At 47.5% G+C, this 23,618-nt stretch overlaps 1 protein-coding gene across 1 annotated transcript in view; it reads right to left on the bottom strand.

Annotated features, from left to right (window-relative positions):
• Positions 1-17,890, bottom strand: part of LOC137868560 (partitioning defective 3 homolog B-like) — an 85,121-nt gene extending 67,231 nt beyond the window's left edge. Inside the window, 2 exon segments of the mRNA XM_068705423.1 lie at positions 12,881-12,982; positions 17,430-17,890. Of these exon segments, the coding sequence (XP_068561524.1) occupies positions 12,881-12,982; positions 17,430-17,546 (219 nt within the window). The 5' untranslated portion in view covers positions 17,547-17,890.
• Positions 17,891-23,618: the final 5,728 nt, after the last annotated feature.

Genomic DNA, 23,618 nt, shown 5'->3' on the forward strand with positions numbered 1-23,618 from the left:
AGGGACGGAAATAAAACAACAGACGAGTGGAGCACGTCAATTAACAACGAAGGGAGCGCAGAGAGGCTGTGTGTGTGTGTGTGTGTGTGTGTGTGTGTGTGTGTGTGTGTGTGTGTGTGTGTGTGTGTGTGTGTGTGTGTGTGTGTGTGTATTTATTATTTTGTAAACAATAAGCACGAAGGAGGCGGCGAAATATGCATCATCCATCGCCTCTCACCTCAACCTCCCGTGATTCAATATCTTCGTGACACCTGGTCGACGCCACGCAAAGGAGATTTGACTTCTGCGCGCGCGTGTGTGTGTGTGTGTGTGTGTGTGTGTGTGTGTGTGTGTGTGTGTGTGTGTGTGTGTGTGTGTGTGTGTGTGTGTGTGTGTGAGAGAGATAGAGTGGAAGGAAAAGATGAGGAACTGGCAGATGCAGAGACGAGAGAGAGAGAAAAAGAAAAGACCGAACGCCAGGAAAAACAATCTGATTGGCCGCTTGATGGATGCTTCTTGAGCTCTTTCTCTCCTCTTTATCTGCCTCCCTCTTTCTCTCCCCTTATCTCCCGCCCTCCCCGGGGCCTCCCGTCTCTTTCTCTCCCAACTCGCTGACAGCATCAATCAAAGACGAAGTCTCGCAGCGTCATGCGACGTGTGCGCGCCACACACACACACACACACACACACACACACACACACACACACACACACACACACACGCACAAAGTGACGAGCTGCACTCCAAAACTATTTATTCGTTTGGCACAATGACTTCCTTTAATGCGCGGAGCGCTGATGATGATTTGCTTTCCGGGAGTTGTTTTTTTCACGGCCGACGCCGGCGGGGGAGCGGAGCCGACGAAGGCCGCCCCGCTGCTTCCACTCATCACTCAATCAAACACCAACCATCAACAGAACGAGTCGCGTATTGGTTCGAACTTGGGTGAGCAACAAACATGCCGGCGTCACTGAACGACACTTAAACTAAATCTATACGCGCAAGTGTTCTTGTGTTGCTGTCATTTGAGTGAACTGGCCCTTTAACATCGCACCATGTGACCCCTGTTGCTGCAGAGCAGCTTTGCTTAATGTGCTACTGAAGAAGCATTACAGTCCAGCTATCAGCCTGGATAATCACCATCGTTGTGAAATACTACAGCACCAGAGGAATCTTGGGGAAAAGCTTCTTTTTTTTATTATTATTATTATTATTTAAAAGCACACAGCGGTTTAGAAATCCAGAGCTTCAAAACACCAACGCGCTCCCGGGACGAAGATAAAAAAAAATAGAATTTAAAAAAGCACCTTGAATGGCTCAGAGTGTTTACTTAAAGCACAGCTCTCTCTGCGTCCCTCCTGACCGCCATTAGTATTCTAAGAAACAAATCGCCTTATTCCTCCTTCTGCGTCCGTGAGAGGGGGGGGGGGGGGGTATTGATATGGACCTGGGGAGCCTGCATGTCAACTACTACTGTGAATAATGTGACCCCTTTTGTCTCATTTCCATAACACACACACACACACACACACACACACACACACACACACACACACACACACAAACGGCTGAACCTTTCATATCGCCATGTTATGATCTTGTGTAAATCGCATGTATGCAACGTGACCAGACTGGCTGGGGAGACTGTGTGTGTGTGTGTGTGTGTGTGTGTGTGTGTGTGTGTGTGTGTGTGTGTGTGTGTGTGTGTGTGTGCCGAGCCAAAGCGATTACCATGACATACATGAAAGCCATATACATAACATGCGTGAAGAGAGATAAACACAGTGTCTTTGTGCATTCACACTGCCTCGAGCACAGTGTTATAAAATGTTAGAATGTATGTGGCCCACGGCACGCGCACACACACACACACACACACACACACACACACACACACACACACACACACACACACACACACTATGATGTCCTATTATACTTTTTCAAGATAGAACTTGTTTTGCATTGATGCCGTGTGAATGTATTTTTTGGTTAACAGGTGAAATCAATTTTGTCGTTAACCAACTGAGCCATCATGTAGAAAAAGAAAAGAAAAAAAGGAAACAGGTCTATTCCACTGACTGTTAGTCGGTCTGCCTGCTGGAGGCCACAGCTGTGACTCTGTACCTTCAGAACACCGAAGGGACAGATTCAAAACTACCATGATTCCAGATAAAGTAGTCCCTGGTTGACGCGGGGATAATGTTCCAGATGTTCAGCTCATTCTTAAGAGGACGCTCCACCCTAACAACTCCATGACCGCTGAGCAAACTCCGTCGCGTGGTTGCGAGTGTGAAAAAGCCGGTAAGTGGACATCGAGTGTTTCGTTTCATTGACGGCGGCGCATGTGAAGCGGCGACGGTGTTTACATGTTGAGACTCACAGACGGAACACTTGAGCGTCTTTAATAATTGATGCACTTTGCGGAGAATTAATTAGCCAAAATGCGGCACGTCCCGTATAACACACACACACACACACACACAAACACCATTATTTAAAAATACACACAAATGTTTGTCAGACAAACACTTTTCCCGGTGAGAGGATGAACAGTGCCACCTTGCTTTAGTGGAACACCACTGCATGCTGGTACCACTCCAGCCTCAGGTCTTTACATAAGCATCAGCATCACACACACACACATACACACACACATAACACAAACAAACATACACACTTCCCTATTTCATCTGCTGGTACTAATCAACCCATTTTTCTTCTCCACTCTCATCGCTGTCTAGCACTGCTGTGTGTGTGTGTGTGTGTGTGTGTGTGTGTGTGTGTGTGTGTGTGTGTGTGTGTGTGTGTGTGTGTGTGTGTGGTACCAGTCTATTGAGATGCTCTGCTTTTGTGCTGTTGTCATTTATCTTACGACTCCCCCCCCCCCCCCCTTCCTCTCTCCCCCGTTTTCTCCCTCTCGCGCTATTCTTCATTCTTTCTTTGAACGAGGGATGCATAATTCAGAAGGAGCGTGCGGCGTCCTGACAGCGAGTGCGGTAACCCAATCATCTCTCACACACACACACACTCCACACACCACTCATATATACATACAGTTCACACACACACAGACAGACAGAGCTTCTTACACACACACACTTTCTTTCCTAAAGTACAGGTTTACAAAGGCCTGTTTTAGACACCTGCTTTTTCCAAGCGCTAAAAATCGAAATCACAGAGAATAAACCTCTTTCCTGAACGCATCGCGTTCGCCCAGAAGGATTTTAAACTGCACTTTACACTGTGCACAGAAGCGAACACGTTCTCCGTACTGTACGACTCCCAAACATCCGAGCATCTGGTGTTTGTTTTTTTGTTTTCTGGTGCGAAAGAGACCGGAAAAGTTGGGGAAAACGTCTCCTCCGTGTTAGATGAGCGGATAAGAAGGGGAGAGAACGGGATTCTCCGCGGTTCGTAAAGCGTGATGAATATTGACGGGAGTACAGGTAAAAGGGAAGGAAGCGGCTCACCCTCACCGAGCGGGAAATTTCAGCTCTTGATATGCATGGCGGCGCGTGAGAAAAACGGCAATGGATTTGCAGCAAGGCGTAGACGAGCGGCTAATTGTAATTTGGGAAACTCTTCTGCGGTGATGTTGCTGCCGGCTGGAGACTCTAACCAACGATTTAGAGGAGATTCCTCCTTTAATAAAGAACTACTACAAAGATGCACCCAAGCATGTACCAAAAAAAAACCCAAACAAATCCATGTTCAAGGGCCCATACTGTACACTAAACACACACACACACACACACACACACACAGTTTCCAGGGCGCTGTGCGGGGCCAACAGAGGAATGTGTGGCCTGTGTTAGTTAAACAAGTAGAAAATTGGTAGCATTACCGGTGAGAGCAGAGCTAATCCTGCTTCTCTTTCAGCCGGAATCTATACAGCGCATTAGCAGATGTGGAGTATTACCTCTCAGGAACACACACACACACACACACACACACACACACACACACACACACACGAGCTGAAGCGCACAAACAGACGCGCACGTCACCGCTCGAGCCTCGACATGTTTCCTTCTTTCCATTTGAAGGGACATATGTAGAGGCCAAGCGCAAATGTTAGTTTTGTTATTATAGGCACGTGGTTATTATATCAGGACTTGGATCGAGATCGAGATCCGAGGCGATATAATTTAAACTATATGGAACACGTGTCCACATTAGGGACGCATGATGGAAATCTGGATCCTGCTACTTCCTGGGAATTACCAAAATCTATCCGGTCTGTCCAAGAAAAAGAGAGATTTTTTAGCACACATGCAGTTTATTGGCTCATTTTTATTTATTTTCTCATACTGAAGATTATAGCAAATGCAGGAATCTGTTTTCACGGCAAAGCGGCAGCGTACAATCCAGCTGTGTGGCGACAAATTTTTGTCGAATTAAGTGATCCGCGCTGATTCTGACAAAATATTTGAGCACAAATCCAAATCTATTTTTCCACCTTGGAGATTGTGATCTATGATTAATTATTGACAGCTCAGGTTTGAAATTAAACCACAGTTTTGGCAACAAGAAAAAAAAAAAAAAAAAAACTTTCCAAGGGAAAAGAAAACACAGTGGGGCACACATTCTCACACATCATTCACACACACACACACACACACACACACTAGACTAAAGTGAAGGTTTGGGAGAAAAAAGTTTGCAGAGCTAACAGCTGATTGTTCAGGCACACTGCCAAAAAGCTTCTTTATGGCACAGAAATGGTTTGAGTTATCATTCCTCCCTCTCTCTCTCTCTCTCCCCCTCTCTCTCCCTCCCTCCCTCTCCACACACACACACACACACACACACACACACACACACACACACACACACACACACACACACACACACATCTGTCGCATCAGCCACAGTGATGGAGCATGTGTGCACCAGCCGAGAGCGCGCACGTGCCTAAACACACACACCAGCTGAGGCACTGCGGTGAAAGGCCACATTATTATTTATGCACACTCATAAAGGGAGAGGGTAAACTCTTCATAAATCACTCATACCCGAGAGGCTGAGGGGGGTGTGTGTGTGGGGGGCGGGGGGTGAGGGATGGAGTGAGGGATGTGGGTGACAGGGGAGCTCCAGGCCTCGTATTTCTCAGGCCGGCAACACAAACATCCAACCGGCTCGTCCATCACTCCCCCCCGCGGCGCGAAACGCATCAGCGGTGGTTACACCGGTCCTGATCCGCATCCGGGACGCCGACGCTCCCGCGGGGAAGAAACACGTTGCGCTCGTGACCCCCTTTTGTCATAAACGTGCACTAAAAACGGCGCACATTCCCGTGTACATACGAACACGGGGGAGAATAACGTGTTCCAGCTCTCTTACCCCCCCCGAAAGTCAGAGTCTAATAATCAGCTTTCTTCTCCCTGTGGCCTTCGCAGGGCCAGCTGCTCCCTCCTACCTCCTCCTACCTCCTCCTCCTCCTCCTCCCTCCTTCCCTCCCTCCCGGGATCTGACAGAGAAATAGAAGGAGTGATTAACTCTGAGCTGCGAGGCTTTTGCCCTCTCACCTGTGGCTCTCTCCTCCACAGGCTGCCCCTCCCTCCTCCTCCTCCTCCTCCCTCCCTTGACATCAGACTTTCGTACCATACGTCACCTCTTCCTCTCGCTCTCCTTTTCCTTCACGGAGCTTTGAAGTGACCGTAAGGATGTTTTTCATTATTATAATTCATCCAATTATCAATAATTTACCAGTTTTTTCCGCTGTATCCACGATGACCTAAAAGCTTTCATGGTTCTTCTTTAGGGGTAAACATTCTGCTCTCCTCCACGGCTGAGCATACTGAAATATCTATATCCATATATATATATATATATATATATATATATATATATATATATATATATATATATATATATATATGATATGTGTGTGTGTGTGTGTGTGTGTGTGAACTATACATTACTGACACTCGGTACTTGCTGTTGCCATGGAGAGCCAACATCACTCCCAGCCTGGAGGTGTTTGGGAGAAGAGAGAGAGAGAGAGAAAAAAGAAAGCCTCACCCGGAGATTTTTCGTGCACCCATCATCACGCGTGTTCCTTCCAACACGCCTTATTAGATAGTTATTGACTCAACATCAAAGCCCCGAGTAGAAAAGTGGGATTCGCGCTGCGGTTCGTGTCTGCGAGCCGCGAAAAAGTACAAAACAGCACCCGACAGCACCATCCATCAGCTGGTGTGAGGGCGACGAGGCTGCGGCTCCGGCGGCTCGCTCACCTTCCCGGCAACATCAAATGAGCGCGTAGCAGCTGATCTTCAACGAAAAGGAATCAGCGTATTAATAACAACAGTGTGTATGAGCTTCATTAGGAGTTCAATCATCATCACCTCTTTTTTCTTCTATATCAGTCGCGTTTTGTGCCGTACGTATTTCTAGTGTAGTAAAGCTTTCCTTTTTTATTTCTTCCTTTTGTGAAAACATCTCATTGCCTATTTCACTGTTTGGATTCTCTTCTCTTTTAAATATCAGTTATTACATTTCCTGTCTTGTATAACGACGATAATAAATCCTTGATTCCCTGAAATGTATTTGACAACATTGGGTTAATATGGTGAAGAGAATATTTTGGACAGTTTGAGATATGCGCTCATCATAATCTGTGACTCCTCCTTTCCACAAGCCCCTCCCACGTCCAGCGCACGCCGGCTAATAATTCGAGTGGCCTATTCAGACACATTACGGTCCACGGAGCTCCATTCATTAACCCAATCAGCTCGGTGATGGGGACAAGAGGCTGGGAAAAAAAAAAATATGAAAGAATAATAACAACAGTGAGTGCGACACAGCGGACGCAGATGCGGCTTCAGCTGTGTAATTGCGCCAGAAATCATTAAATACTCAACCTAAATGAGTTGGATTCAGTATCACCAGCATTTATCCTCTAGCTACGGTGGAAGTGCACACACACACACACACACACACACACACACACACACACACACACACACACACACACACACACACACACACACACACACACACACACACACACACACACACACACACACACACACAGGAGTGTGACTTTCTACTGATTTGAGTTATTAGCAGTTGGAGTGACTCTGCTAGAGGAGGGGAAACGCGCACACACACACACACACACACACACACACACACACACACACACACACACACACACACACACACACACACACACACACACACACACACACACTAGTCTGGGGCAATGTCATCCAGGGAAACAGATGGCGTGAGGCTGGTGAGGTCAGAGAGTAGATTTGCTGTAAACAAGTTGATCTATAATAGACCATTAGCTGGACGCGATTAGCTCCTCTGCAGGCTGCCAAGCTAACTGATGAAGCTAATGCTGAGGACGAACAAAGCTCGACGTGGCTGTTTTTCTGATGTCCTTCATGTTTCCCTGGCGTTGGGATGGGGGGGTGCACCTCTGGCCACCCCCCATCCCACCGGACCCAAGCAGGCCAGGCGGGTCAGGTTGCAGCCTGACACCGTCTCACTCCATTAGGAGCTAATGGGCGGAGTGATGGCGACGCGGAGGGCGACATGGAGTCCGTGTGATTAACAAGGAGGAGGAACACCGAATAGGACAAGATCTGAGGGGAGGGTGGGGGGGGGGCAGAAACAGGGCCTTATCCGAAACTGAATCCCGGGCCTTTTGCTTCAGCGAGCTGACAAATGACTTTGGAGAGGTGCCATCATTCAAAGTCGAAAAAAAGGTGGAGCGACGGCTCGTCTGCGGGAATTAAAAGTTCCCATAAAGTGCAACTTTGAGAGAAAAGTTAAATGAAAAGCAGACGGCACGGCGAGAGCTCGCTCTCCTTAAAGCCTTCCCAGAGTTCCCGCGTCGTGATTACAATCAAACAGGGTTTGGTGAATGTGTGTGTGTGTGCGTTTTGTTAATTGAATATAATCGGATGAAGAGCTGCTGTGGTGCTCAGATGGTGGTGGTTGTTGAATCAAGGTCAAGGCTGATGAGATATGATGAAATCAGCTCAAGTGGCCGAGTCCCGCCGGGCGAAAAACAGTCAACCGCTCCGGTCTGATCCGATCTGATCTGCAGGCAACAGAGATAATCTGACTTCATTCAATATACTGGATGTTTACTGGAGATTTGAATATATGAATGTATAATTGACGTTCGAGAGAGAGCGCATAATAAACACACGATGAGGACAAAGCAACGGGAACTCCTCTCCCCTCCGTCTAACTCAAGTCTTTATGGAGGTCACGCTATAACAAACTTCCTGCTTCAAGTCTTTATGGCGGAGACTCGAAACCCATCGGACTCACGGGAACATCAAAGTTTGTTCTGCAATTTTTCAAAGAATTAATTGTCATCGGACAGCCGTCTCGCTAAATGGACAAACAATATTTAGAAATATGACTTCATATAATGAGAATAACCGAGCAAAGGCTGAAAAACATTTCGCATTTCGGCTTCAGACAATCAAATCTCCGCATGTCTGGAGCCTCCGGGCTTCAACAGCAACCGGAAGAAATAAAATCATTATTTTTTTTTGCGAGAATAACAATCAATCAAGCAGACGACAGAAGGAACTTAATGACCGATTCATTTTACACACCGGGCATGTTCAGGAGTCCAAGATTTCTAATTAATATTCAAATGTGCCAGACCGACACAGGTCAGGACGTATGGATCACGATTAGAAGGACATTCAGGAAATGATCCCTCTCAGCTCCTAACGAGGAGAAGCAGCATTTAACCATTTCACCACCTTTAACTTTTAGGTTCTGCACTGAGCCTTAAACAACGAATGTGTCAGTTCTCAACTTTCCATTCTTTTAATTCACACGTCGATGCTCGTGTCCTTTTCACGTGAATCGCCTTTGTGTACGAAACGTTCTATAGAAAGAAACTGGTCCCGCCGTGACATCTCCTCATCAGCGCACTTGAACCTCATGCTCCCCCGCTCATCACTTGGCCATTCAGACAGGGCGCGGAGTTGCGGAAGACTATTCGGGTGCCAATCAAAACGCCGGCGGTGAATGAAGGTGGGAGGGGAGGGGTTGGAGGTGAGGGAGCGAGATGTCACGGAGGCATCAAAAGAAGGCTAATCAGCACGTTTGCGCCTCGCAATCACGCTCCCATTCACGAAACTTTTAAGTAATGCCTTATTGTCGCCTGTCTGAGGGGTCGACATCTGACGCATGATAAATGGCTTCAGGCAATGGATGTGAACTGTTATGGAGAAGGGTAAGTATTTGCTTGACTGTAATTTAAAAAAAAAAGAGAAATAAATGAACCTCAGTTTGAGAAATATGAACTAAATATGGAAGAAATTATTCAAAGCGGTGTCCTTCTCTCTGTTTAGGGTATGAAAGATGCTCACAGACCTACTTTAAATATCACAACGCGTCTCCGTGAGGCCGACTCATTTTTCTTCCCGGCATCGCGTCCTCCGCGCCGACGTGCCGGGCAGGAGAGATGGATGATGGGAGACGGCCCCACCGCGATCAAGCGGTTGACATTTCGGAGGGAGATCAGCTGGGACGCGCACCCTCGGCATTTCACGGCGAGTCGAGGCTACATGGGAGGTTTGGTGGACGCAGTGATCAAAAAGGGCTAATTAAAGTGAGATGGAGGAAATCATTCCTGGGGTTTTTTTTCCCCTATTAAATTTCCCATGAAATTAGATTTCTCGTTTGGCTGAATTGGGATGGAAGGTTGACTTTTTTTTTATGTGCTATTCCCCCCCCCCCATCGACAACAAGGTCCGTGTGGAGCAATGCATGTGCGCGTGTGGAATGAGGATTGACGGTCCACTTATGAGGAGACGTTACGCTCCCCGAGTTTAATCCCCGCTCTGGAGGAGATCGGCCGTGACAAAAGAGGGAGGACGCTCGCACATGTTTGACATTCACATTCCCGCTGCACGGCGTGAAGACGGCCTCCTCATCAAACGCTACCTAGATGGCGTCTCGCTTGCGTCGCGGCCCCGCGCGGCACGAAACCTCTCCGATGGACACAGGAAGCAGAAGCCACGTCAATGGTAAACACACACGTACGGCTTGTATGTTAACGGCCGCCGAGACTTATGGGAGTAATGGCCGCGGCTAATGCAGGATCCCCAAAAAGACAGCGAATGGCAGGGAGGGAAGAGACGGAGGGGTGAGGGCGTGACGGGAACAGATTGAGCATGGCGCAAAAAAACGCCGTTCCTAGTACCAACGATACAAGTCCATGACGTGTGTGTGTGTGTGTGTGTGTGTGTGTGTGTGTGTGTGTGTGTGTGTGTGTGTGTGTGTGTGTGTGTGTGTGTGTGTGTGTGTGTGTGTAAAACACACTGACGCAGGATGAATAAGGTTAACTAGCCTCTAAACGACAGCGATCTGACCTCGCAGCGTGACAGAAGAGGAAGAGATCGAAAAAGCGGTTACGTCCGCCCGCTTCTCCGAAACCATTTACAAAGTAGTGGGGTATCTGACGGGTCAATGCCTCCAACTGTCTTCTGAGAGACAGACACACACACACACACACACACACACACACACACACACACACACACACACACACACACACACACACACACACACACACACACACACACACACACACACACACACAGTAAAGGGTCAAAAGTAGAGGAGAGCTTCATAGTATAATTGACTGAACCGTGACCTGCTCTCCTCATACGGAGGTCTTTTGTGTCTGAGTGTGTGCTGTGTATACGCGGTCACACCTCTGCCAACACCCCGTGGCCTTCCTCGCATTCATCAGATTGATATTAATATTCATGAGGAGGCTGGTGGCCGGTGTGTCTCGAGATGGGGGGGTGCTAATGAACGGAGTGTGTTTGCGTGTGTGTGTGTGTGTGTGTGTGTGTGTGTGTGTGTGCGGAGGGGGGGGGGGGGGGGGGGGGGGGGGGGGGGCGCGAGCTGTAATCAAATCACAGCCGCCCCCTCATCTCCGCCCTCATCAACCACCAGTGGCGCTCCTTCCGTGGACGATAATGCTAACATGCTACGCCACGCGACTGCCTGCGGTTCGGTGTGGGCGGCGGAGACAGCAGACGTGTGTGTGTGTGTGTGTGTGTGTGTGTGTGTGTGTGTGTGTGTGTGTTGAGTAATAGTCGGGGGCTGGCCCAGATAAAGAGGTCTAGACTCGCGGGCTAAGCTAACCACTAGGCGTACAAATAGCTTCCCATTATCTCTCATTAGCATCCGCGGCTAACACAGGGCCCACGCTGTGCGGTGGAGGGCCCTCACAATGGGACCGCTCCTGTATGATTGATGGGGAAACAGCGTCGGCCACAATAACAGAACAAAAAAAGAACTGAAAAAGAGAAGCACTAAAGATAGGATCTGGCGGGCGAGGTTATAAAAACATAGACAAACAAAAAGGGAGTCGGAGTAATCAAGAGCGCCAGGCACGGCTCATTAATCTGAGAGAGCCGACGCCGTTTGGAAGCCCGGAGATAAGTCGGGATGACTGGCACGCTACGAGGACCGCGTGCGCCCGCTCGTCCTAGTCAGCCCGCTATCTTCTTCATCAGCGGGGAAAACAAAAGGATGAAATGAGGAGCGGGATGAAAGCCACAGGGAGGAGGAGGAGGAAGAGGAGGAGGAGGGGGGGCGTCTGTAGAATTGGGTGAACGCTGAGAGAGAGCAAAGAAACAAAAAAGGTAAATTAGACGGTTCCTGCAGGTTGTTGGGAGCGAAGCGTTTGCTCAGCACAGCCCCTAATCACAAAGAGCGCCGCAGCTAGAGCCGACGTCGGGGGTGTTAGCGAGGGGATTTGATCAAATGCTAGAGCGGGATTTGATCTGTGACACTTCATCGTCATCATCGCTCTGAAGAGAAAACAGGTTTTAGGTCGAAGAGGAGGAGGGGGATGAGTCATTCAAATCCATGCCAGACTCATCCTCTTATGCACAAATAAAACAGATCTTATGATTATAATCCCATCATCCCGGAAAATGAAGCTTCTGTTCTCTGTGATTGAAAAAAAAAAAAAAAAAACTTCCCCACAGTTGAAGATTCCCACTGAATTCCCACTGAATTCACACATCTATTATTTAGCTCTGTCCCCTTTTCTTTTCTTTTTTTTGCCAAACTTGCAGTCCTACATGCATAAACACACACGCGCTCTATTGTTCACGCAGCTTAAACCGCCATTGTTACCGCTACCGGTACGGGTCGGCGGGAATATTCCATTTCCATTTCCTTTTGGCCTTCTTGCTGACTAAGTGTTGATAATTCATCTTCCGTCTGGGCCCGGGGCTTATGAATATGGATTTCGTGGGAGTTTATGAGCACATCTTAGGAATGCATTATGGGAAATTAGCGAGAGGAATGAGAAAAAAAAAAAGTGCTCTTTATAGAAACCGGGCCGCTCAGCCCGATTCTATGAAGTTACATCGCTGCTGTTTTCGGAGGACTTTTAAATCTGAAATGATGTCCTTTCATCCGTCTCGGTGAAAACAAAACATGACAGCTAAATCACACGGCGACGTCACCACTCCAACTCTGGCTTTTCTGAAGAACCAGAGGGAAGAGGAGAAATAAGCTAGTGAGACGCAATCAAATCAGAGTTGATGTTTCTTTTCTTTTTTTTGTCACATTTGGTATCGAGTCGTTTGAGACTCCCGACGAGCGGTGACAAGCTAACCAAGGTTTGGATTTACAAACACCTTGTTTGTTGGGCTTGCTGTCATCCCGCCAGGCTGGAGACTTTGCGGAAGGAGTCAAAATAAATCCGCTAGCAGACTCTAAGCGCGGCTGAGAGCGACGGACTCGCTGCTGTAATTCGCCACGCCTCACGCCAGGTAAGAGCAATCAAGACGCCGCTTGCGACGAAGGGTGGCGACGAACCCCCGGTGCATGAAAACCGGGATGCCAACGGCGCAGCCCGCCCATCGCCTCGTCCCTCACCTTGTCTCGGTCTTCCACCAGGTCATCCAGCAGGTCGTCCATGTCCATGATCCCTCCATCGATGTACGTCAAGTGGTGGGTCTTCACTTCGCTCTCCTCGTGCTGGACACAAAGTTAGCAAAAAAACTAGCATCAGAGCACGAATAAAAAGAACAGGTTTGATAACCATAACTATGGGGGGGGGGTTCTGATCATACATAATGTCACAAAAACACAGATTAGACAAACTCTTTAACTTTAACACAAATAACAAAAACACATTCTCACAAAAGGTTCCAGAAACATAAATCCTTCATGTGTCATTTCTCACACACACACACACACACACACACACACACGTTTTACGGAGCTATGTTTGAAGATTTCAGTCATTGTTTTATGATAAAAATAGCTCCCCTCTCTGCCATTTGTGCTCCACTACGAATGCTTTTGTTTACACGACGGCGAGTACAGTTCCTGCAGAGGAATGTTAAAGTGAGGGGGGGGGGGGGGGAGGTCAGAGGGAGCGCTCCACCGCGGAGCAGGAAGTACCCCCGAGCCGGTGTGCCAACGACCGTTGATGGGGAACAAGGACTTTTGTCTGAGTGGGCTGTTGATCAAAATCAACAGAGAAGTACATGAACAATAGCATCTTCCCCTTTCTGTGAGAGTGGGGGGAGAGAAAGATGAGGCTGATACAATATGGATACAAACAAGTGAAACTCAAACCTCCTGGATGGGTCAAATGTTGCTATTTCTTTTTCAAACATCTCTACTAAAAGAAATCTTTGAGGAGCCTTTATCGTTTCCAACAATGTGCACAGTAGAAAACAGCCCATTAGGAGCTGCCCATACCAATAAGCAATCTGTCCAGAGCGACACGCGACTACATTAGCGGCTAAATTACCAGCTATGGGCAATAAGCCGCGGAAGGCTGGAATGACTTTGGCTGAGACCCAGCGAGTGGCTTCTGCTGCATCACCGAGACCCGTTGTGAATGGGCTCCTTCCTGCTCCGCTGCATCCGAATGTGAATTACGGGGGGCGCAAAAAAAAAGAAAAAGAAAAAAAAAAAAGAGGGTGTCTGCCTTGCACAATGGGCCAAGTCCATTCTCTTAAAAACAAATGGTCGGGAGAGCCCGGGATTTCAACCACAGGAATAAAGACAGAGCCTCCCTTTCTTTCAGAGGTACCCGTCATGACATCTACAACGGTTTTCCACAATGCAACAGCGTGTTGGCAAACACAAACAGCGATGCACTCAAGAGCCAAGAGTGTCCCCGTCACAGTTTGAGGGGGGGGGGGGGGGGGGTTACAAAGAGAGTAGATACCTGCATCGTCATCATTTTTATTTTTGTGTGACACATTTTCATAAAGACAGCCAAACGCAATGTATGCTGGGAAGCCACAGTAGCTTTTAGCTCATGGCCCGAGGGCGGAGGCATATTTAAAATCAGAAACAGTGTGTTTATTGATCATTTACTGAGTTTTTTTTTATGTTCATGTTTACTACAGGGACACGTGAGATAGAGATGTTGAAACGGTGGAGCGCAGACGTAGCAAAGACGTCAGGGCGAAGCATTTACACCTCGCCAGAAAAACCAGTCCAACCTGAACAACCGCCGGCATTCATCTGCCTCTAACTGACACTGTTCCCATTATGTGAACCAGCGTGTGTGTGTGTGTGTGTGTGTGTGTGTGTGTGTGTGTGTGTGTGTGACAGCACACAGCAGAGGAGGGAAGTGCAGTAATTGGCTCTTTTGCACATCACCAGCATTAAGACACACTCCTTTATGAAATATGAGGTATTAGTGTGATTTTTTTTTTTTTTTTTTTTGGAATTAGCATCAGTGGATCAGAGCGCCGCAGTGCCTAAGTGTTAATTAGCATCACCTGTGGCGAGCTTGTGCGTCCGTTTCCTCAGACAGAAAAACACACAGGGCTGAATGTACGACACTTCAGAGGGAAAGTAATCTATGGAGGGGGGGGGGGGTAGAAAAACACCCTCCACTGAAGTCAATCCCTGCTAATTCCCCTTTGTATCCTGAACTCTTCCCGTGACTTGGAAAAACAAAAGGAGTCAGTCAGTCAACAGCGGAGGAGAATTACCGTGACGGTTAGAAGAGTAAATTCCCTGCAAATTACACAATTAAGTGATATCTTGCTGAAACCGTTTTTTGTCAGGTATTTCACTGCTTTCACGTCTCTGGAACCGAGGCCTTTTTATTGTGTCACTGTCTGGAATGCCCACGCTGCCCCTCAGCTAGCCTCGGGATGCTGCTCTGTAGCTGTACGGCTATTTGAAGTGGTTTTTTCCTCTTCAGGGAACAAGAGTTTAACGCGATGTACAGTGAGACTACAACAGTTCGAGGAATGCAGCGAATCTCCCTGAACCCGTACGAGAGCCAGCCGGGCCTGAGAGCACAATGACACACTGAAGTTTGAACAGTTACAATAAATGCCTTCTGCATAGCGGAGTTGTGACGCACACATTGGCCAATCCTCTCGCTCACACACACATGAGGAGGAGGAGGAGGAGGAGGAGGAGGAGGAGGAGGGCAAAGTGCTTCCAGCTCGTTTAGTGCACCGTCAGGTGTCGGCACAGAGTTGGTATGGGGGCTGTAATCCGAACTGAATCCTGCAGGACGGACAGGCCGGGAGACGGGTACCCAGCTTTGTGTTTCTTTATTGTGTAATAATATGGATGGCAGATGGAAGTTAAGAACTAATCAAACATATCTACTATTATATATCAATCTTACAGTGACACCTCGGGGTGCAAATCTTTACACAATAGCAGTGATCAGTGGAAATGACATGAGAAGATCTTTTGTCACATTTGCGCAGCGTGATTTTACAACTGTGTAACAAGTCGGAACGCAGTTCGTCAGAGGCTTTGTCAGTTGACATGACAACGTCTTCTCAACAACGGATGCGCGAATGCAGCTGTGCACGCCTGCGGAGTCACGCCCGAGACCAGATCAGAATAACCTGCTAATTAGCGAGGTCCGCGTGGCGTCGCTGCAATGCACAGTGCAGAATCCTGTTCACCGACACACCAGTCCCCCTGCTGTCAGCGGCCGGTGAGTGGAGACAAATGTGCGGTTAATGTGGGCCGCCGAGTGGCTTCTGCTGGCAGGAGCAGCGGACTCATACGGTCGGATCTATTCGGTCCTCTCCGGCAGCCTGGGCCGTCCTCGCGGGCCATCCACTTCCATTAGGAGGAGGCGACTCAGGACTGCTGAGTCAGCGTCTTGCAACTGCTCCTAATTAACATGCTCTGTGAAAAGCAATCAGGGGGGCTGGTGTGATTCTCGCCGAGCATCAACAGGGACGGCCGGGCGGAGCGGCTGCCGGTGAAGCAGAGACGTGACAGCTCAGGGGACACCGAGCAAGATGAGCTCCTCCGTGTGTGTGTGTGTGTGTGTGTGTGTGTGTGTGTGTGTGTGTGTGTGTGTGCGCAATCCATCGAGCCGATCCATCCTTCCATCCCTGCTTCCGCAGGCCTCTCGCATCTCCACGAGCCAGCCTCGCCGAGGGGGAGGGCTGATGGGCGGGCTGAATCGGCGGCGGCGGCGGCGGTGGTGGTGGGGACCAGCCAACCGATAAGACCCGGACCTGTCACCAGTCCTAATCCCCAATCACTCATGGGACAAAAAGCCTCCTGTCCGCGACCGCGCAGCCCCCCCGACTCTGTCCACGTTGAGGACATCAGACAGTAAACTCCCACCTGCCCGCTGAGATACCGGGGCTTAAAAACAGAGAGCTATTGTACAGGTAGACAGCTGAAGGGCCACTCACATCCTCACGGGGAACCAAACTCACATCGGCGCCCTATCACGCCGGGACAGCGTGCACATACACGGCGGCTGATTAACAAAAGGTCAGTTCGACAGAGTGATTAATGCTCAAGTGAGCAGAGAGCTTCAAGGGGGGGGGGGGGTCATATCTTTGTGTACATGTGGGACATTCAAAACAACACACGTCACAGGAGAACAGCACTGTGGTCAGAGTATTTACCCAGAATGCCTTTTCTTTGTGCATCCAGATGTTGCGTGGAGGCAGAAAGCAAACACAACACAAGAGGGTTTTTTTTTAATGGAGGCCAGTCACACCCCTTACTCATAATTCAAAATGCTCTGGAGCTGCATTGCATTCTGGTCTATTGAGGCATGTTGCAGATCTCCTGTGATGGTTTTTCGTTAGTGTGGGATTGTTGACCATCAAATTGTATTTCTATGAAATGTAAACAGCAGTTGCACTCTGCATCAGCACAATAAGACAGCAAAACTTAAATAACTGTCAAACATGTACTTGAATGGCATGTAAAAGTTCAGTAAAGCAAAATACTTAGCTAACGTTAGCTTTTAAAGTATGAACACAACCACACTTTGGTCACGTGACACCACAGCCAGGTTATGGGAGCTATTGCTCTTATGAAACATGAAGAATGAGTGGAATTAAAACTTTTTTTTTTTTCCTGTGGGCACAATAACGTGGACGTGTTGTGATGGGGGGGGGAAAGCCCCCCCAGGGAAGTTGAGTAGGTGACGGTTTGAAGGGGTGTTTACCTGCTCCAGAATCCTGCGGTATCTCCGCGTGGCTTGGTCGGTTAAGTCCCGGACGGTCCACGCAGCTTTACAGGGAACCACCACCGCGGTGTCCCCGAACGTCACCGTGACTTTCATAGCAGCTGTCAAGTCAAATGTTGTTGGTTTGTTTTTGTTGAAAATAATAAAGAAATGTATCCAAGTTTCGGTTGTATCTCGAGCCCGGAGCTCCTCCCTGGAAAGTGGCACCTGTCCGTCGAAACTGGAGCAACAGGTGTCTCAGTTCAGGTCGAAATCCCGGTGAAGTCCCTCGTGCGCCTTTACCGAGCCGACACGCGAGTACGCAACACGTTCATTGAAACCAAGTTGTCATATAAGTCGTAGAAAAACAGGAGCTACGGCCGCGAAAGTGTGACTTTTTGTCATCGTTGAGCGCCGCGCGGATCCACCTAAACAAAACAAAACTGCGCGAGGAACCCGGAAGAAATCACAGCGACTCTGGCACTTCAGGAAACTGCATTCCCACTGACGCCCCGCCACACTGACAACAGCCTTCTTCAAATATGTTTTATATATTTGAACGCATTTTTCAAGAAGTAATGTATTAGAATGCAGTTGACATTATGTCATCTGATAAACTCTCACTTTACAACCGATGAAATATGAAATATTCTCATTAAAATGCATTTAAAACAACAGTCTTATTTAATCCATATCTCTGAAAAACTCTCACTTTACAACCAAAAACTATATAGGAATGTATTTCAATTATGAAATATCCTCATTAGCTTGCATTCAAAACGTATTATTTAAACCAAATTTAGCCAGGTTTTGGACCAATCAGCTCATCGGGACTGGTTTCATCCTTTCCATCCAAAAATACATCACATCAGGTTGACAGATCAGCCAAACTGCAGCAGAACAGGCTTTGTTTCCCCCGTCCCTACATACTAATCATGTCATAATTTCAGTCAGGTCTTATATACCTAATAATTAAAATAATAATCGTACTTAATCTGAGGCCAATACCCCACTACATTTATTTCCCAGGTATTGTTATGAGCTACTTTATATGTAACATTTTTACATACACAGCCTGTAATCAACTTATTAACTATGACTCATTGATTTGAACTCAACAGCGTGGAATGGTTCAAACTTCCTCCACCTGTAAAAATGATCAAATATTAATAAATACATTTTAATGTGTGATAGTCTAACAATGACAGTGGTCATTCTCCACAATGATAACCTTTACTTTTAATCATTTATTTTGCTTATAATCAACTTTATTTTTGAAAACATAAGTAACATTATGAATGCATATTCTGGTTTCCTAAATGTCATAATGTGTGTGTCTACACACTGTGAAGTAATATTATATTATAGGACAGGGAGGCCATGAGGTACACATTTGCAGAGAATCATGTTATGCCTAACTCCTTCTAATCCCCCTGTACTCACACACACACACACACACACACACACACACACACCTCTCCTCACACGCATACTAATTACCTGCCTGTTATTGTCTGTCATTTTATGTCATTAGGTGTGTTGTGAAATTGCCTTTATGGATATTAATGGCCGCTGACACGCTCCCGTGCCTTATTCCCGTGCATTGTTTGGTTTTTGCTCTCGGGAATTTCCTCCCCCCTTCAAATCAGAAAAGCCACCGGCGGCAGATGGATTCATAATTGGGACAAGCAATTATTTCCACCGCCGCTGTAATTCACCCGAAATGTACGGAACGGAACAATGAAGGGCTGACAGCCTCTTTTGCCTCTCGTTTCATCTCACTCCTCTCATCCCCAATAAACAAGGTGAGGCGAGGAGAGGAGAGGAGAGATAATCTCTGATTTTTAAGATCATTTTTCATCCTCTACCTCTACCTGGTTTAACACTGTGTTGGCAGAGCCACTGAGAGTATATGATGCTCACCCAGTGTGATTATGACAGCTGCTGACTCATCAGTGGGGGTTGTTACTTGGCTGCACTCAGTCAGCGGTGGAACATGTGTGTTTCCATACAACATTATTTAATCCCTGTGAGCTAAATGAGGGATAACGCTGTGTGATGTTAGTGCTTTCAGCCCTATTTGTCCTGTTCTCCGTCCAAGGTCCAATGAAAGGCTCTGACTCAGCTGTGTGTGCCGAAGATTTGTATTCATTTTTTAAAGAAAAAAGAAAGTCACATTCCAAGTCGCGTCCTCAAAGCCACACTTGGCAACTTTGCACTTCAGCCGCTCTAAGTGCCAATGTGAGATTGCTGATTGACATTTTTGAGGACTTCATTACCCAGAAATCAGTTGAAGTGGCTCCAGTCAACGGCACCTAAATGTTTGGAACAACAGGTGTAGAGACCGACAAAATAACAAAGATATGTTAGTACTGATTGTTGCTGGAGTGCTTCTGCAGGATTTGAAGAACATGCTGCACTCTCAATGGATTCTGATTTTATTTGTATGTTTCATGCACCCGTGCACGTTTCACAAGATTCTTTTTTTGGGGCATTTTTACTGTCATTATTTTTAATAATGACAGTAGAGCTAGAGTTACAGTAGTTTTAAATTCTTCATTGTGATGTTTCTTCCCTGACCCAGAAGAGGCAAAGTCTCATCTCAGCTGTATTCTTTCATGCTTCAAATTGACAATTAGCGTGACAACTTTTGTGTTTTATCACATCATGATCATAGAGCATATGTCCATGAACCATAATGCATTTTTCCATCTCTAAATCTTTCCTAATGCAGCTTACAATTATCTGTAACAACTCTGACATATAAGTAAGGTAAAAGAAACTTTTGATCATATCACATAGCCTTCTTCTTTTTGCTCCGATTCTTGATGAAAGTTTTATGTTTTCAAGTGAACCTTGAGTTTAGGGTGTTTTACCACAGACATGTAATAAAATACAGACACCTAGTACCACACACTCGCTGTACTGCGTGGGACTGCTGCACGGAGAAGCTTCTCTGTTTGCTGAAGGCGGCTCCTGCCTATCAGCACAGCTCCAATTCATGTCAGAGAAAAAAACAACACGGCGCGTTTTGTGCACTACGCCGCGGAGGCCTCAATGTGTCTCCGCGCCGCCACGAGTTGAGAAAGGAACATGGCGATGAGGTGTCGAGCGTTGTGACAAAGACACATTGAGAGCGCGATTTGATCTGTTCCCACATGGTGGTGGTGGTGGTGGTGGTGGTGGTGGTGGGGGGGAGTAGACAAGTTAAACAACAACGCCTCTCTGCAAGTGTTTACACAGCATCGCCGGTGTCTGCGATGTCACTTCCTCTGTCAATAGAGCGGCGGGCCCTTTACCACGCCTTGACCCCCATCGTGGTCGTTGCGCAATGAGCTCAGGTTGGCGGTCGCCTTCGAGCGTAAATCGCCGTTATGAAGTCGCATACTGTGGTCAATCGAGCCTTTTTTCTTTTTGAGTCTTTTGGATCTCGCCCTCGTCTGGAAGCGAGGCGTGTTAGCCGAAAGTGTCGGCCGTCAATAAAAATCCCAGTGATGGTTTTTGTTGTTTTGTTCGCCTCTCTGAGTGCAATTTACAGGGTTGGCTTGTCTGGGTCGATATCTCGTGTTGATTTGCTTTCAGTCTTCGAGCAGTGCCCCTTTTCTAAAGAGCAAAATTGACATGTTCTCAGCGGCAGTGCCACCAACCCCTGTGTTTTAGCTCAGTGTGAGGCCCAGGCTGGTCAATAGCTGAGTCTTGCTTCACTTCCTGCTGCGCTGCTTACAATTACAGGCCCCCAAATCAGTGTGTGTGTGTGTGTGTGTGTGTGTGTGTGTGTGTGTGTGGCTGCGCAAGTAGGGCAGCAGTGATGGTGTTCGCAATCACAAAATGTGACTCTCAGTCAGCGCGAGGATTTCATTTCAGACCTCAGGTATAATATTCCCGCTGTAAAAATTGCATTCCTTTTGTGCGCGACTGCTGAAAAGCTCCAACTGAATGGAGTGAGGCGCTCGCCTGCGAATTACAAGTGTTGCCCAAGTTGCCCGAATTGTTGTGTCTGGAGTAATCACAGTTAATGAAAGCAAAAACAGCTGTCAACAGGCGCCGTGATCTACGGACACACAGGTATTCCACTTCTACAACTTAATGGGGGCTCTTTGTCAAGCACTGCTGGCGGTCCACTTCCTTTATGGACTTCTTTTTTTTTTTTTTTAAAGGTACACGTAAGGAGAAGTGTACAGGATTGTAAATGTGAGAGGAAGTCGGAGTCGTTTAAACCGGCGCGGTGAATACACAGCTCAGGCGTCTAAATGCGGAGAAGGGTGAAGGGAGATGAACCCAGTCTGAGTATGTGACCACTGCTCTCCTCACTGCCGGTGGGATTTGTCTGCGGCCTGCTGGGAGGGCTTCTCTCTCACATTAAACAAGTGACCCACGCTCTCAGTGTTAACCCCAGCTGGCAGAGGCCAAAATCCGGGCTCAGCACCGGGTCGAGCTCAGTTCAGCTGAGCGCTTCACCTGTCTGGAGCGCCTGTGTTTGTGACCCATGTTGTCAGGACTTGCATTATTCAGTTCATCACTTAAAGGGCCAGTGTGTAGCATTTTTCTCCGTCATGTTTCTACCGTACATTTCTTATAAACATAGTGTAGGATTTCCACCCTTCATGCGGAAGGACCTCGACGTTGAGATAAAGGCAGACAATTGAGAATAACTTTTATTTTGGGGACTCACATTCCAAGGGAAATGTTTGGAAAGTGCACAGAAAGACAGGAAGCTAACAAAATGTGCATTGTAGGTCACATATTTGTTTGGTTGGTAATTCTATAGATTCATTGTAATCCTGTTGAACCAGGAAGTCCTATTCCATCGTGCAACGGTTCCTCCAAAATAAGAGCCCTAGCTAGGCTTCCAAAAAATGCAAAATGAACACAACCATAACATGATGTACAACTTCGGTTGCATGTCACCATCCCCTCAATGCATCGGAATCATGTGTGTGTGTGTGTGTGTATGTGTGACACTTTTGGATACAAAACCCGCGCCTGTTAAAATGCATTTGTTTGAAGACATCCTCTTCTTTGATCGAACACTCCGGGGAAAGCTGTTGACGACGTGCCAGAGCGCTGACTGAATGTATCTTGTTACGCAAGCGGATGAGTGCGGTTCGGTGTTAATCATCCTACTTTTGGAGCAGCAGCTCCACTGGCATGAAACCAAGGAGGAATGAGCCATTATGTCATCAGCGGCATGAAAGATCATAGAGCAGGTTAAGAAGGAAGAAATCCGGCGATGGCAGCCGGAGGTAGCAGGATGTGGAGGTAGCAGGATGTGGATTCGTCGATTGCGTCAACCCGTCTGCGTGCATTTTCACACATTTTCTTAGTTTCCTTTCACTAAGGACAAGCCATCCATTTTTGACTGTTGCACACGCCTAATTAGACTAATTAGATATTTCTCAGCTGAAGCCTGGAGTCTAACAAGACGCCACTCTCGCCCTTTTGCACCGCGCCGCTCGGTGGGTGAGAATGAGACTTTATATTCACTAGGCAGGTAGCACATCACACTCACTCTCTCACACACATCCCTTAATGGATCAAATTAGCGCTCTGGCACATAAACCCTGTCTTCCCCCCCCCCCCCCTCGTTTGTTCTATCTCGCTTTTCTTCCTCGCTCCTCTTTGTCAGAGACAGTCGCCGGGTAATTAAAATCTACATTGAGACAAAAGTTGCTTTAATTTAAGTTCATTACACCGTGCCAGTCTCTGGCTTCCGCGGGAGATTCTTTTTTTTTGGAAATCCGCATGCCTTTGAAACCATGGCAACTGCCGCATAACCTCATTTTCCGCCTAATCACAGCGAGAGCGACTGCTAAACATTGATTTGGACAATTACGGGGCTACATTTGCAACAAAGGCAAACAAGGCAGAGGCGGTGGTTGGGGAAGGTGAAGTGGGTAAGGGGGTGTGGTGGTGGTGGTGGTGGGGGGACAGACTTAAATGTAAGTGCTTGCAGGGAAAATGAAAGAGAGCGCAGAGGAGAGGGGTCAGCGTGGTACATATCTGGATAGTTTAATGGCTCTAATGGCACCTTTTCCGCTGTCTGCAGCTCGTAAATGTGCCAGTGATGTCGTTCTTTTCAATCCGACTGACATCCCGTGGCTCCGCCTCATGAACTTTTCTCCTCCGCTCATTTCAACCTGCTAATTTGACCGAGAGAACGTTTCTATTTACAGCGGCGGTGTATGCGTT

Source organism: Cebidichthys violaceus, unplaced genomic scaffold (assembly GCF_023349555.1).
Source record: "Cebidichthys violaceus isolate CVI_PGR_0920_01 unplaced genomic scaffold, fCebVio1.0.p SCAF_118, whole genome shotgun sequence".
NCBI lineage: Eukaryota > Metazoa > Chordata > Actinopteri > Perciformes > Stichaeidae > Cebidichthys > Cebidichthys violaceus.